Source organism: Monodelphis domestica, chromosome 1 (genome assembly GCF_027887165.1).
Source record: "Monodelphis domestica isolate mMonDom1 chromosome 1, mMonDom1.pri, whole genome shotgun sequence".
Taxonomy (NCBI): domain Eukaryota; kingdom Metazoa; phylum Chordata; class Mammalia; order Didelphimorphia; family Didelphidae; genus Monodelphis; species Monodelphis domestica.
In genome coordinates, this window is record NC_077227.1 from 128554980 (window position 1) to 128571571 (window position 16592).

Here is a 16592-nt window from a genome sequence, read left to right on the forward strand (position 1 = left end):
AGTATTTTATTTCTGTCACATTGTTAAATAAAAAAAATTATTTTATTAAACAAAGAAATCCCCCTCTGAGGAGGAATCAGGCAGGTGGGGGGGGGTCTATTTATGAGGAAGAATTAACGTGTTAGATATGAAATTTATCATCAGGCTGGAGAAGGATCAGGTTGCGTTTTGCTGCAGTTGTGATTAAAATCTAAACAGTTCCCATTTCTGGCACACAGTCTGTTGATAGAAGAAAAATATGACTATGACTCCTACTCTGCAGGGGAACAGGAATGAAAGACATTAGAAGGACTCAATGGAAAGTCAAAGGAATAGTCATGGACCAGGAAAAAGCTAAGGATCACTAGACATCAAAGGAGGAGAAAGAGAGGAAAAAAACACCTATACACTGAGCAAAAAGATGGCTATAAATTATTGACTTTCCTCAAAGGCTCAAAGTAATTTTCACAGCCCTTCTTGGAGATTTTATCTGCATTGGCTGTGCCTGCATCTGTTGTAGAAGATGAGGAGTCAGAGACAATCTACAAAGAATTACATAAGCCTCTGAAAATTAAATCAGCATATTCTTTAATTCTGAATAACTTCAATACAAAAGTAGAGATGAAGTGTACAATTAAAAATAGGTTGGAATATCTGATTCAGGATTAAGAATCAAGGAAGGCTTGTAAACTACACAGAAACCTCTGAAAAATTTCTTCAAGAAGAAAGTCAAGATGCATCTTCAAAAATACATTGTTTTCCAAATATCCCTGAACAATTAAGTCATTATTGCTCTTGCTGAGGTTTATTCTTATTGTTCGAAGAAACTTAGTTGGCTCCTCATGAATGATGGATAGTATTAAAATATTAATCGCTTCTGGATCAGAACTGAGGAGGTGGAACAGGGGACATTTCTTTGGATTGTGTGATGGGAGATTGAGTAATCAAGGCCATTATTTTGTGCTGAGATTGTGTTTTTTTTTCCTTTCTCCCTGTAAGAATGGAGACCTTCTTAGATACTAAAAGAAACAGAAGTCCTAACTTTGAGTTCAAAGAATAGCGACAGTAAAGAATGACAGAGATGTAACGAGACAACATTGTGTATGAGAAGGAACTGAGGGTTTCAATCGTTTGCAAGCTTTATATTAGTCAACAGTGTGGATTGGGAATCAAAAAAGTTATTGCCATTTAAAAGTATTTATAACATAGGTATGAAATATGTACCCATTGAGCCCAATCAGATTGAAATTTAATTAGACAATATTTTAAAAATAAATGAAAATTCAATAGAACACAAATTATGTTAATATGTGGTTCGAGCTTTGCATTTTTGTTAGTGGTTGAGTTTGTACACTTATTTGCAGTATTAGTGTTCCAAAAAAAAGGGAGATTGTAGTCCTACCAGGATTGGCACTGTTCAAAGCATATTTGGATTATTCTATTGATGTGTCACATTTTAGGAAACATTGAAAAATTAGAGAAAGTTCAGAGGAGGGTAACTGGGATGAGAAAATTTGATATCACAATATATCAGGATTGGTTGAAAAAAATTGAAGATGTTCAGCATGGAGAAAACCTAGAGGTAGACATGTTGCCTATCTTCAAATATATAAAAGGTTATCATATGAAAGAGAGATTATATGTTCTTTTTGACCCCAGGACCAGAACTTGAAAGAATACGTGGAAGTGAGAGACAGGAAGATTTTGATTCTTGGCGGGGATACATCAACTTTTATCACAATTAAAGTTGCCCAGAAATGCAATGGACTGCCTATATATTTGCAAAATGTCATTAGGAAGGGATCAGAGAAGTCCTCTAGTCTAATATAAACTGGAAGAAAAATTTCCTCTACAATATATCTAACAAGTAGTTGCCCAGAGGTCTTCTAATAAAGGATGAATGATTGGCTATTTTGGAGGGCATTTGTTAGGGATTCTGTTCAGATAGAAATTGTGCTCCATAGCTTTTGAAATCCTTGTCATCTCTGAAATTTTATGATTGCTAGAATTATATTCAGGGAAGGGCAGGGAGAACTGTTTTTCTTTTCCTAGAAAGGTTACAATTTAGCCAGCCTGATGTGGATTTCAATGTTTGTACCACAGTCAGGGAGAAACATGACTATTTTTCTGCATTAGGAAGGTATGTACCTGGCTTAGAAGTGTAATTGGACAGATGCACTGGAAGTTCCCTAAGGAACCTATCTAACTATCCATTAAGGAAGAAACTTCCATTGTCTATGCGGCTTCTACCTTAGTACTTATATCATAGTATTGGCAGTTGGCATTTCTATTTGATCCACATTTAGGTGCTAAGATTCATTCTGTTGCATGATGATCTGAACCCTTGCCTGCCCATGCCAGAATAAGAGAGCTGAGAGAGAAGGAAAATAGAGGGAGGGCTATCTCAGTTTTAGTAATTAATGCTCTTTTTGCCTTCAAAATATCATCTTAGTGGAATAGTCAGACATTTCTAGAGAGGAAGGGAGGAAAAAAATCTTCCTCACAGATACCTAGCAATGTAGTTAGAGCTTACAGTACCAACAGGGGCTAGGAAGTGATGGAAGGCTCAGTGCTCCACATTGTGGAAAGAATTACATGCTATCTCTCCATAATTGAAGGTTTCAGTGTCTCTTCTTGGTTTCTTAGAAGAGTAGGAGTTGCACTTCTTGATGAAGCTCTGATATTAACATGCCTCCCCTGAGTCTGATGAGGTTTGATGAAATGGCCCACCTATTTTCCCACTTCCTGCCTTGACCCCATCGCTCATCATCCAAGAGGGCCATTGGCACCAGGAATGCTATAGAAAAAAGACAGAAAAACAATAGATAATAACTCCAGGAAAATCAATTTTTCTCAAAACCCAATCATGGCCTTGGCCACACTGCAAAGAGCTAATGTCTGGTGCAGGACAACATATTCAGTAACTGGACTGAGTTAATTTGTGGGAGGCCCTCTGGGTCTCCTGATTAGGCCTTGGGCCACTGAGGTGCTAGGGAAGGGTGTTGGTAAATTTTGCCCTGAAGCAGCTGCTGCTGTATTATTCATGGGGGCCTCATACATTATTGATAGGCCTAGAAAAGCTGTATTTTATTACTTACAGATCTGCCCCTGAAATTCTTGCTCCTGCAAGTGACCTGATTTTGTGGAGGATGACCAGAAAAGAGGAGAGAAAGGGCAGTATCATTATAACTAACTACTTTGCCCTTCTTTATCCCTTATTTAATTCTTCATCTGGTCCCCTTACCTTTTAGAGAGTCATGGTGATTTCTGAGCCTTCTATTTGCAAGATAAGAATCTATAAGAAAATCATATTAAAATCAACTTTATGATCCAAGGAATGCCTTTTACAGCATCTCACCTATTATACTATTTCCAGAGTCAGCCATGGAAACCCATTCTCTATCAAAATTTCTAGGATGATCTGTAAATTAGTTTAGAACAACTTTTCAGCTCAGATATGTTGCTCTCCTCTGTATCAACTCTGACTTAGATTTAATGAGGAATGCATCAACCCTATATAAGGTCAAACTTTCAAATAATGTGCAGAAATGCAGTTAGACTATCTGCAAAAGCCTCTACCAAACCACCATTCCAAAGCTCTTCATAGACTAGAGATGAGCCTGCCTTCTGAAAATCTATGCCAGTGGAACATAAACTTTGAAAGATTTTTCCATTCTGGGAAGTCATTGAGTACAGTTCTAGCCATGGACTGTGGCTGTTTTTCGAGGATCTGCATAATTAAATATACAAAGTTTCATGACCAGTAGCTTGGCCTTTTGGTGATTAATTCTTTTGCTAATTCATGAAACAAAACAAAGATCAAATTCACTCTATCTTGTGCTACCCCTCCATTTTCTTCAGCAATAGTGAATGATGAAAAAGAAGGCAGAAGGTGTAAGAATCACAGTTTTTAGACAGTCCATAAATAATGATACTCTAAATGTGAGTTTCCCATCAAATGACCATTGAATTGATATACTACTAGAGGATGTCAATATTGACATTATCAATATAAATGAAGACAAAAGTAAGCTGATAGTAAATGAAAGGATGGCTTCCAAGTTCTTGGAGAGGTAAATAACAGAGTGGAAGAATTGACTTAATTGTGCATCCAAAGAATCAAAGGACTATCATTTCATGAGACGTTTGGTTATCTCTTAAAGTAGTGCTCATTATGAGTATTTGGGAAAAAAAAAACCCACCATAAAACAGTTGAAGCATATGTGCCTACATCTGTTGCAGAATATGAAAAAGTAGGAAATTATACAAAATTCTTCATAAAACTCTGAAGATGAACATATACTTTAATGCTTAGTAACTTCAATGCAAAAGTGAACAGAGGGAAAGATGAACAATGAAATATATGGTGGAAAATCTGGCTGAGGATTAATAAATAAGAAAAGTTAAAGGCTTATAGATTGCATAGAAACTTATATAAATATTTTCTTCAAGAAGCAAGTTGGTATGCCCTGGACAGTGTGGCATAGCACCAAAATGAAACTGACTATATCTTTTCAAAGATGTATCCTGGTTACCATTTTTAGAATTATTTCCAAGTCAATGATCTCTGTGCAGTTAAACCATTCACTTGTGATAGCAACAAATAAATATATATCAAATTAAAAAAATAATTTGAGTGAGAATAATATATGCCATGCAAGTTAAATAGCTTCTATATTATTCATTTAAAGTTATCAGTGTTGAAAATGGGAAATTGATAAAAGAGCAGACAATAAAACAGACTGGAACTTTTTAAATAATGATAATAATAGATAGCACTCATATAATGTTTTAAATTTTACAAAACATTTTATATGTGCTGTCTTATTTGACCTGGGGAAGTTTAACCTATATTAATCAACCACCATAGAGAAAAGTGCAAATAAGCCTCCAGACCACTTTAGCTAGGATATATTTAATCTCCTTGTTAAATGAGAGAAATTTTTACCAAGAGTTACCCAAGATTTAGATAAAAGTTTATTTAGAAATCTTAAAACTATCAGATAAAAATGGACAATATTTATATAAGTTTTAAATAACAGAATATTATCTCCATCAATGATGGCATAGCTACTATATTTTCATTTCTAACATCCTATTCTCTGATGTGCCATATGATGTAGTAGAAATGGCACCCAAGGAAACAAAGATACAGCTAGACTAGATTGATTACATATACACGAAGGAGGTTCTTGGTGGGAGTGAAATAATTTGAAAGATACTGAAGGATTTCAGTTTTAAAAGATCCAAGAGAGGTAAAATACTAAATGTTAAAATGTATTTCAGACATAATTGCTAATGAAAAAATGATTTAGAAAATAATATAGGAAAACAGTATGGCCGAAACTAGGTATAGACACATCTATACCTATATCTCACATCCTATACCAAGATAAGGTCAAAACATATATATGATTTAGACATAATGAGTGATACCATAAAGCAAATTAGGGGAGTTTAGTAAAGTTTTCTTGTTAAGACCTGAGGATAAGTGAAGAATTTGTGATTAGTGAAGAATTTGTGACCAAACAAGAAATAGAGAACATTATTACAAGATGTAAAATGAATAATTTTGATTATATTAAATTTGAAAGGTTTTGTACAAACAAAACCAATGTAACCAAAATTAGAAGGGAAATCACCAACTAAAAAAATTCACATCAAATTTCTCCTATAGAAGCCTCATTTCTCAAGTATATAAAAATTGAGTGAAATTTATAAGAATATGTCATTCTCCAATTGACAAATGGTCAAGGGATATGAACAGTTTTTGGATAAAGAAATCAAAGCTATCAATAATTATATGAAAAACTATTCTAACCCACTATTGATTAAATACATACAAATTAAAATAACTCTGAGGTCCCACCTCAAACCTATCAGATTGGTTAATATGATAATAAAGGAAAGTGATAAATGTTGGAGAGATGTGGCAAAAAGGGGACACTAATGCATTATTGGTGGAATTGTGAAGAGATCCATCCATTCTTGAGGACAATTTGGAACTATGCCCACAGGGCTATAAAATTGTATATTTCTTTTGATCTAGTAATACCTCTACTGTACCCAAAAAAAGATAAAAAGAAAGACAAAAGGATATATCTATGCAAAAATGTTTATAGAAGCTCTTTTTGTGGTGGTAAAGTTTTGGAAATTGAGGATATGTCCTTCAGATGGGAAATGTATGAACAAACTGTGGCATATGAATGTGATGGGATATTATTGTGCTATATGAAATGATGACTCAGAATGATTTCAGAAAAAAAACACCTGGAAAAACCTATATGAGCTGATAAAGTAAAGTAAGCAGAATCAGGAGAACACTACAATAACAGCAATATTGTATGATGATCCATTGTGAATAACTTAGCTATTCTCATCAATATAATGATCCAGGACAATTCTGAAAGACTTATGAGAAAGAATGCTGTCCACCTCCAGAGGAGGAATAGTTGGAATATGAATGTAGATCAAAGCATACTGGTTTTGACTTTTTAATTTTTTTTAAATTTTAGGTTCTGGTTTTATAAGAGTATGCTTTCACAACAATGACCAATATGGAAATGTATTTTTGCATGATAATACAGGTACAATCCAGATCAAATTGCTTACTATCTTAGGGAAGCAGGAAGAAAGGAATGCAGGGAGACAAATTGAATCTTATAATTGTGGAAAACATGTTGAGAAATTCTTATTATATGTAATTAGGAAAATAAAATATTAAAAAAGAGAAAATAAAATAAAAAGAGGAAAGTTTATGGCAGCCTGGCCAGTGACACAAATTCCTAATTTCCCATTTTTACAAAATCTTTATAGTTATACATCTATAAATTTAAAGAAGGCACTTTTAATGAAGAGTATGAGGAGAAAATAGGCAGGTTTTTACAAATGATATTCCTTAAAAAATATAATTGACTGAAAGGTCCAAAGAGAACAAGATTTCAAATTGCTTACTGTTTTACTATTATAAAACACTTGATTCAATATAGGAAAATGCCATCTTAAAAAGATTCTACCAAAAGGCATCTCTCATGTATATGTTAAAACCATACAAAATTCCTCTATAAAAGAGATATTTTACTTGATGGACCACCTTAACAGTTAAAGCTTTTCAACAAATGGAATGGACTCTTTTTTTGGTAAGTAGTGAGTTTCTTGCTAGTTGAGGTTATTGGGAATGTTCTAAGAAAAATTACTGTTTCAGGTTCAATTCCTTTTGTACTCCAAGATAATAAGTTTCATTAAGATTTTTCTGCTTTCCATTTTTAAAGCTCCTTCCCTACTTCAGGACTCCATTAACTCACATCTGCAATATTGCATTGTTCACCAATTTCAGTTTCTTCCTATTCTAATTGATCTTATATATTTCAGCCAAATTAGCATTTAAAAAAACCCTTAACTTGATCAGGAAATATTTTTTGATTCCCTAATATTACCAAGGTAATGTCCCCCAAATTTTATTGTGTATTTTTGGTTCTCTGAAATCAGTGTCTCCTTCCTATCTTCTTATTTCTCAAAAGCCATAGTGTGAAGTTCTGTGCCTAACTGCTAAGAAAAATGCAATGAGTGAAAGACAAGGTCCTTGTCTTCTAGGTGCCTACAATACCATTGGGGATACAGGAATTTCAAACAGTATCTGAATGACCATTCATTAGCATTTTATAGAGGGGATTCTTTATCAGGTATAGGTTGGACTAGATGCCCTCTGAGGTTTCTGAAGTTTTATGATGCTGTGACATGGAACCAACTAACCATACTATCAAATAGCATGTGGCAAGTCTACATAAGGTATACAAAAAGGGCATAATAGGAATTCTAAGAAAACTCTTTCTGAGATATACATAAAAGACTTCCTAGAAGATATTTGAGGATGATTTTGATTGCAACAAGTGGAGGTAGGAATAGAAAATGTTCTCGATGTAGAAAATGGCATGTCATAGTATGGAAGTGGGATACTGCAGGTTTTGTTTAGGCAATGGTGTTTGGCTAGAGAAGAGTATTTGAAAAGGAACAGTTTAAGACAATTCTAGAAAGGTCCGTTCTTGCCAGACTGAAGAACATGGATGTTGTTTGGTGGGCAATGGGGAGCCATTGAAAGTTTTTGAGCAATGGAGTGATGTAATACATTTTGTGGATGAGGAATATTAATTACTATCTGGTGAATACGAAAGGAAACAGATTTAATTCATCTTTTCCCTAATTTTTCTAGTTTCAAAAGAAAAAAAACAATCATAGATGAGTAAACTTTTGGCACTTTTCTATAAGGTTTTGTCAAATAAACTCTTCCCTTAATCTCTGAAGACCAGGTGTGGGCCATCTCTGCTTCTCAAGCAAAATGCTAGGAGTTAGTCTGTTTTTGGTTGAATGATTTTCTTTCTCTCTTTTTGTCCATAGGAGATTAGAGCAAAATTTCTTCAACTGCAGCTGTGACATCCGCTGGATGCAGCTGTGGCAAGAGCAGGGTGAGGCCAAACTGAACAGTCAGAATCTCTTCTGCATCAGCACAGATGGCTCTCGAATTCCCCTGCAGCGTATGAACATCACCCAGTGTGGTAAGCGGGCTGAACGAAAATGTCAATTCCCTTGTCTTCTCCCTGCTAGGCTTGGGCTCTCCATCTTCCACTAATGGCCAGAGCCAAAAATTATTATTTCAAACAACCAACTCCCAATTTCCCTACTGTTTCTTCAGCTCTGATCTCTGGAAACACATCTGGGACTTGAGGGAATTCCAGTACCCCTATTTTATTGTCCTGCCCATCCCTCTCCAATTTGGGGACAGTCATGAGAGTCATCATTTCAGGAATACAGAGAATTAACCACATTCCTTTCAATTATCTCCTACTTCTTATATCTAAATCTTTGATGCCATTTAATTATGTTATTTTGAGAAAGGTAGTATGACATATGAGAAAGAGCACTGGATAGAATTCAGACACCATCATTTATTAGTTGCATGACCTTGGCCAAGTTGTTTCTCATCCTTGAGCTCCATTTGATATCCTTAATGATAAAATAGAATTAATTGGCCTGTGTCTACCTCACCGAGTTGTTGGGAGGATAAAATCAGATTATTTATGTCTATCACCTAACTGCTGAGTCTTAAGTTTTGCTTAAGGTATTTAAAGGTTTCAGCAATTTGCTCAATTTTCAAGTGTCAAAGGTCAGTTTAGCAACAAGGTGTTTTAAACCCCAAATATAGCAGTTGAGATAATTCTATGCTACCTAAAATACATGCTAAACTGTATATTAACATACAAAATTAAAAAAATTGATGAAAACTATTTAAAATAAATTTTGATATCTGTTTTTATACCATCTACGTTTTCCAATAATTTCCTTCTTCTGATTCCCTACAACTAAGTTTTCTAACAAAAACAGTTTAGTAAAACTGACCTACATCTTGAGAAAGTTTGAGATCATATGCAGACTTTCATAGTTGTATCCCCCTCCCTCCTTTCATAATGAAGTGTGGTAGGTGCCTTCCAGAAGCTCTTTGGGGAGAGGTTGATCGTCATGTGTTCATACCATTCAGTTTTATTGAATTGTTGTTCTTTCTATTTTCATTGTTGTAGTCATTGTATGTATTGTTTTTCTGGCTTTATTTTCTTGGCCTTGCTTAAGATCACACATATCTGGTCTTCCCATGTTGCTCCATCTTCATTTAACCCATCTTTAAACTCATCTTTTAGTACAATATGATAAGATTCCACAACGTGCATATATAACAACTTATTTAGCCATATCACAATTGATGGGCCTCTATTTTGAATCTAGATTGCTGTTCCTGCAAATATTTTTATTTTTCTTATTGACTTTGGGGGATACACACACACACACACACACACACACACACACACACCAGTGGGATCTCTGGGTAAAGGGAAAGGGTATGGGCAATTTTAACCATTTTCTTAGTCTAGTTTCAAATTGTTCTTTATAATAGATAAACCAATTCAGATTTCTACTAACGAGTGCATTGGTGTACCCCTCTAGCCACAACTGCTCCATCATGGATTATTCCATCTCTGACAATTCATTAGATGCGAGGTGATATCTCAAAGTTGTTTTGATTTGAATTTCTCTTATTAGGAGTAATGTTTCATATGGTTGTGAAAAGATAAAACATGTAGCCAAACGTCAGCAAACTTGAGGAGAATATGTTCCTTAGGGAACCTTTTCATTGCTTTCCACATTCCCATTGCTCTCCTACTTGACCACCCTATAGCTCTGCTCCCTCCTAGCTAGGCTAACACAGGTGAGAGAAAAATGCCTATCTTCTAGCTGCTGCCTGCCAGGTGCACCTTGGTGGAGACTCTGTGGGCTGAGCTGAGTTAGAGCTGTGATCAATCAGTGTCTCTTTTTGTCTGTGTGGAGAAAAGATCAAGGACACCTTTTGCTTTGTATCAGGCTATTAATAAGGGGGATGGGGACCAGTCCACTCCACCTAGAGGATTATAAATGATGTGAGTTGAAGTGTTAGTGCTGGTGGCTGGGAGAGATCTGGAGAGTCCCTACTCCATTCTGTCCTGGGAGAAGAGAGAACAGTCAATTACCAGGCGGTCTCATCGTCTAATAAGGTGGAGCACCTTTCTAATAGGTGCCATTTTATTGGTTGCCTAAGAAGAGGAGACTCAACTCCTTACTCAGATCAACTCATGTTAATTAAATGCCTGCTTGTATGTTACTATGCAAACCAAAAGAGACATATGTAGTCTCTTTCTACATTACTTTCTTTATGGGACATTTTTCAATAGGTCTTTGCTCTAGGATCTCCACACAAGATCAAATCTATCATGTCCTTTATATTTAGTTAAGGGTATTTTCATGATTCTTTGAATTGTCTTTTGCGAGTCCTGCCTTTGGGACTCTTAAGAACAAAGTCCTTTTACCCACCCACATAGACTTAACCTGAAACTTGTGACCAATGACAGAAGAGACTTAGGATAAGAGATTTAGAATTGGAAGAGATCTTAGCAATAATGACCAACTCCTTCATTTTGCAGAGGAGGTAATGGAGGTCTAGGGAGATTAGAAGACTTAACTATGATCACATAAATAGGAAGCAGCAGAACAGAGGCATGAAACCTGACTCCTCTAATTGTAGGTTTATTATACTTTTCTTTTTCTATGCAAGCATTTGCTGAAAGACATTAGGTTGTTAGATCCTTGAGAGCAAGGACTATCTTTTTCCTTTCTTTGTAGCATTAATTCTTAGCATAGTGCTTGATATTGAATTGAGAGAATACATTGAATTTGCAATTACATGCTTAGGATAGTTTCTCGTTAGGAAAATTATATATAGCATCAGAATATATCAGAATATACCATAATCTGGTAAGGTTAATCATAAGTTCATAGACTTAGAGTGTAAAAGAACCTCAGAGATCATCCACCTCCTTATTTTACAGATGAAGAAACTGAAACTGAGGCCAGGGTAGTTAAATGACTTGTCTGAGATAACAAAGGTAGCATCTTTTCCATTGTGCCATATTGCTATCTTATTACCCATATCTCATTTGGATTTTTTCTAAATTAAGGATCCTGTTTACTAAGGTAGGGGGAGGAGTGAGAACCCTCCAAGTCCCAGTGAGAGAATGAGGCAGATATAGTTGTACAATATGCTGATAATTCTTTTGTCTTCTCCCAACCCTCAGACCTACCTGAGATTAGTGTAAGCCACATCAACCTGACTGTACGAGAAGGTGAGAATGCTGTCATTACCTGTAATGGCTCTGGCTCCCCCCTGCCTGATGTAGACTGGACTGTCACAGGACTGCAGTCCATCAATACCCACCAGGTAGGTTTTTAGGAGAGAAGAGGAAGATGTGAGCACAGATCAAATTCAGTCAGCCAAATAGGCTTAGAAGTGAGCTCCTCTCACTAAGCTCCTCCTAAGTTCCAGGAGCTAAAAAAGTAGTGGTAGCTAAATGATCAGGGGAGAAATGGGTCTTTTTAGTATACTAATGTATACCTAATACAGTATAAAAGTGTATGGACAGCTGTAGTTCTCCTATCTAGCCATCCCTCAGGTTATGTTGGAGGTAGGCATGGAAAAGGAAGGAATCTGAGGGTAAAAGGAACTTTGACTGAAGATGACTTGACTATTCTCTCCATTGGATTTTCAGACAAACCTTAACTGGACCAATGTTCATGCCATCAACTTGACCCTGGTCAACGTCACCAGTGAAGACAATGGCTTCACCTTGACCTGCATTGCTGAGAATGTGGTGGGCATGAGTAATGCTAGTGTGGCACTCACCGTTTACTGTGAGTATGGGCTTGTGGCATCTCTGTGGGAGGATTTCTGACTCAAAAGAGCTTGTGGGGTGGGAAATAGGGGGCATCAGAAGAGTTGGTTTAGAGTTGGAAGCCTATTACTTGGAAACTGAAAAGGCCAGGGAAATAACATACATTTGACATGCTTTTTTTTCTAATTCTGGGTAAGGGGGAGGGGTCCCTGCTTCTTATAGAAGTGTGTCTACAATAAAGACCTCTTCTGAGATGACCTTGCCAGCAAGCTTAGTTTTGGATCTTGTCCCTGACTTCTCTAGACCAGCTTCTGAAAGGTGAACAGATGGAGATACCCTACTAAGAGGGATTTTGGAATTTGGCTGAACCAAAGATACTTTTTACTTCTTTGCTAGTGGAACTTTCATTCCTCCAGACAATCTTTTGGAAAAAAAAAAGAAAGTAGGCAAAATCTGTGATGAGAAGCCCCAGTTCTTCCAAGGTTCCAGGATGTGAAATCTTAAAATACCCCAGCAATTTAGGTATTCTTCCCTTTGGCAGATCCTCCACGTGTGATGAGCCTGGAGGAACCTGAACTGCGGCTGGAGCATTGCATCGAGTTTGTGGTCCGGGGGAACCCACCCCCTACCCTGCACTGGCTGCACAATGGGCAGCCATTGAGGGAGTCTAAGATCATTCGGGTGGAATACTACCAAGAGGGTGAGGTCTCTGAAGGCTGCCTTCTCTTCAATAAGCCCACCCACTATAACAATGGCAACTACACCCTTATTGCCAAAAACCAGCTGGGCACAGCCAATCAGACCATCAAGGGTCACTTCCTCAAGGAGCCCTTTCCAGGTGAGGGGAATGCAGTCTTTTTTTTTTGGTTCTGATCTGGGGTAGACTCAGTTTCCCCAAGAATATTTAGTTATGTTCAATGGTTTGGTGGGGAAGAGAAAACAACTACATTTTCCTTATTATCAATATGCAGTGATTCGATATGTTAAATTCAGCTAACACCACTGTATTAGATCAGTGCAATCTAGATACATGTTTTGCTTTTAAAAGGATGCCATTCCAAGATGGTACCAAATACACATGTTCACACAGTTACATATTTAAGGATTTACCTTCCATCCCACTGACCCAGGTGCCTACATAGATATTTTGAAATGGAAAAGACCTCAGATATCATTTAGTCTAACCTCCTCATCTTACAAAGGAAGAGACAGATTTATACTAGAGGAGTGACTTGTCTAAAGCCACATAGCCAGGTCATGGCAGGTCTAGAACTAGAACTTGGACCCTTTTTCTCCTAGCCCAATTTCTATCCCCCCACCCCCCGCCACTACCCAACATTGCTTTATGGGCAAGATGGGGGTGGTGGTGGGAAAGCATGAGAGATTATGGAAGTGAACTAAGGAAATAAGTGAAAGATAGAGAGGGCAATGACTACAGCAAAATAAGAACTTCAATTAGATTGTGGTCTTGGGAAGTTGAAAGCCTTTCACTTATTCTTTGCACAGCCTAGGCTGTACCACTCCCTCACCTCCCCAAGTATCTTCTATTAACTGGAGGATTTGAGGATCAGGAAGAGGAAAAGCCTAGCAAAAATAACAGGCAGTAAAGAGGTTACTTAAGATAATTATGTAATTTCTTGTTCTATAGAGTGATAATTTAGCAATTAGGCATCCCACTCTTGGGACGATTTTGGGATTTACTTATGGAGGATAGCCTAGTCTTCAAAGTGTGATTCAGAGAGATACCTGGGGGTCCATGAATCCCTTTCATGGGGTCCATGAGGTTAAAACTGTTTTATAATGAAACTAAGATTTTTGAATTTCCAGTGGGAAATTTCTTTAGGAGTCTTCGATAAGTTTTTTGTGTTAAAGTGTCTTGAGACCAAAAAGTTTGAAAATCGTTGGACTAGATGATCCTCTGAGGTTTCTTTTAAGGGAGGAGAAAAGGAAAGAGTGATTTAGGATGAGAGAGATCACAAGCTAAATCTGTGTATTGTTTGCTTGTTGTGAAAGGGGACTTCACAGTCCACAAATAACTGAGAAGTGGCAGCTTCAAGATGCCTTATTTAGCTTAGTGCAAGAGGGAAATAATGAGGAGTACTGGGAGCAAAGGAAGAAAAGGGAAAATAGGCTGAATGTTGAGAAAATTTCTTGCCAATGAGACCCCTGGAGATTAGAGAACAATCTTTCCTAAGGGACTCCAATATTTCAGATACTGAAAACCACACATGGACAGAACTCAAGGGAGCTTCTAGCCTTAGCCCTGAGAAAGATCCCAGTGCCCTAAGTCCAAGAGATTTTCTTGATTGGCTCATTCCTCCTTTGTCTTTTGGGAGATAGAAATAGTTATGGCCTTTATTTTGAGTACAAAGAGTTCTCAAACTTAGAGAAGGTTTGGTTGTATATATCACTCAGCAGAAGATTAGCTTTATAAACTCTTAGGGCTAGAATGGATGCTTAGAGGTCATTTTATTCATTCTACCACGTGCAAGGGGGAGCACATATAACTTGCCTTGAAAAAGTGTAAATCTTTTTTCAAAGACTCCTGAGAAGTAAACTTCATATTTTCCTTCTGAAGCCATCCATCTGGTAGTAGGGAAAACAAAACAAGAAAAAATCCTAGACTTGGAGTCAAAAAAAATTGAGTGCAAATTCTCTGACACTTAATAAGTATGTGACCATGAAAAAGTCATTGAATTCTCTGAAACTCTCCTCACCTGTAAAATGGACATAATTATACCCATAGCATCTATCTTGTAGGTCTCTTATGAGAATCAGATAACATGATTTATATAAAGTGCTTTTTACATCTTAAAATGTCATATTAATTCCAGCAACAATAATAATAACAACAGTCATCATGATGATGATGATGATGATGATGATGATGATGATGATGATGATGATGAGTTGGACAAGACAATGAATTGGCAAAGTCTTTGAAGGGAATGGATTTTGCTATCTGGGATCTTATGGAGAAGGAAGGAAGACTAAAGGAAAGCAATAGTAAAGTTAAATTGGGCTTCTCTTTCATAGACTATGTCAGAGAAGTGGATTCACAGAGATCAGAAATAATAGAATGGTGTCTGGCATCCAGAGAACTTAGCTCTCTTCCTTCCTGTGGAAGGGAAGCAATATTTTGGTATTTTCCAGACATGCATGAACCTAGCTTTTAATAGAACTCAAAGGGCCCTTTTACAAAGACTCTGGGCACCCTTTTGATCTCTTATTCAGTCTCCATATCTCATTAGGATAACTTTTAAGATATGCAGGTGATGATGGAACTGTTGGTAGTAGTGTGTAGGTAGTGGGGAAAAGTGGGGATGTCCTTAGGGTTATCAAGTAGATTTTTACTATGAATTATGCCACCTAACACATTTGCCCCTCCACTGCAAATATTTCCAGGCATAATTTCTTAGGCATCTTCCATGCAAGGTTAGTTTTATTATAGAGCAGTGAATTTTAACAACTCATTTCCATTTAATTCAGTTCAATATTTATTAAACACTATTTTCAAGGAACTGTGCTTGGTGGTGGGGATACAAAGATCTGTATGAATGTGTGTATATATCTATATTGAATAACTATGATTACATATGTGTGGTATAAATATGTATATATAAAATGGTGACATATACATACATATGTATATATTTACACATATATGCATACATATCTTTCTGCTACCTTTCATTGACCTTACAATATAATAGTGGGTAAACAACATACACTTATAACTGATACAAGTAAGGAGTTTGATAAGTATAAATGAAAAGATCTAAGGAAAGTTGGATGAAAATATTTGAGGAGAGTGAGAACATTTACACTGGGGAAGAAAGAGGGTCAGGGAATATTTCATGGAGGAGGTAGTGATTGAGGTAGGCTTTGAAAGAAGGATTTCAAGAAGCAGAGAAGTCAGGTAAGGGATATTTGTCCATTTTAGACTTTGAGGGATGGTGTCAACAAAGGCAAAGGAAATGGGAGAGTGTAAGATGGGTATGGAGTTTGACTAGCACATAGAGGAAATGAAAAGGAATAATTGAAAATATGGTTTGAATGGTTAATTGGAGCCAGGTTATGAAAGTTCTTGAATGCCATGGTTGGTTATACAGGTATCCCTTTCCCATTGCAATTTTTCCCATTGCAATTTTGATATGTCACAGGTTGGCATAAGAAAAGTTGCATAGAGACTAAAGATAACATGCAAAGGCCAGCAGGCAACACAGAAAGAGTTTAGAAACTTAGAGATGCATAAAATATCATGTGACCAAATCCTTAACCCAAACTTTATGATAAGGTACTGTAAATACTCCATAAGAAAAAAAAATCAAAATTTTCTGGTACCAAGGGAAGGTCAAACATTTT

At 36.6% G+C, this 16592-nt stretch overlaps 1 protein-coding gene across 5 annotated transcripts in view; it reads left to right on the top strand.

The window, feature by feature from the left end:
• Positions 1-16592, top strand: part of NTRK3 (neurotrophic receptor tyrosine kinase 3) — a 459350-nt gene that overhangs the window by 140155 nt on the left and 302603 nt on the right. For all 5 annotated transcript variants that reach the window (XM_007479383.3, XM_007479384.3, XM_001364452.4 and 2 more), the window contains exons 5-8: positions 8374-8531; positions 11634-11776; positions 12105-12246; positions 12769-13065. In XM_007479383.3, coding sequence (XP_007479445.1) covers positions 8374-8531; positions 11634-11776; positions 12105-12246; positions 12769-13065 — 740 coding nt within the window. The remainder of the gene's footprint in view (positions 1-8373; positions 8532-11633; positions 11777-12104; positions 12247-12768; positions 13066-16592) is intronic.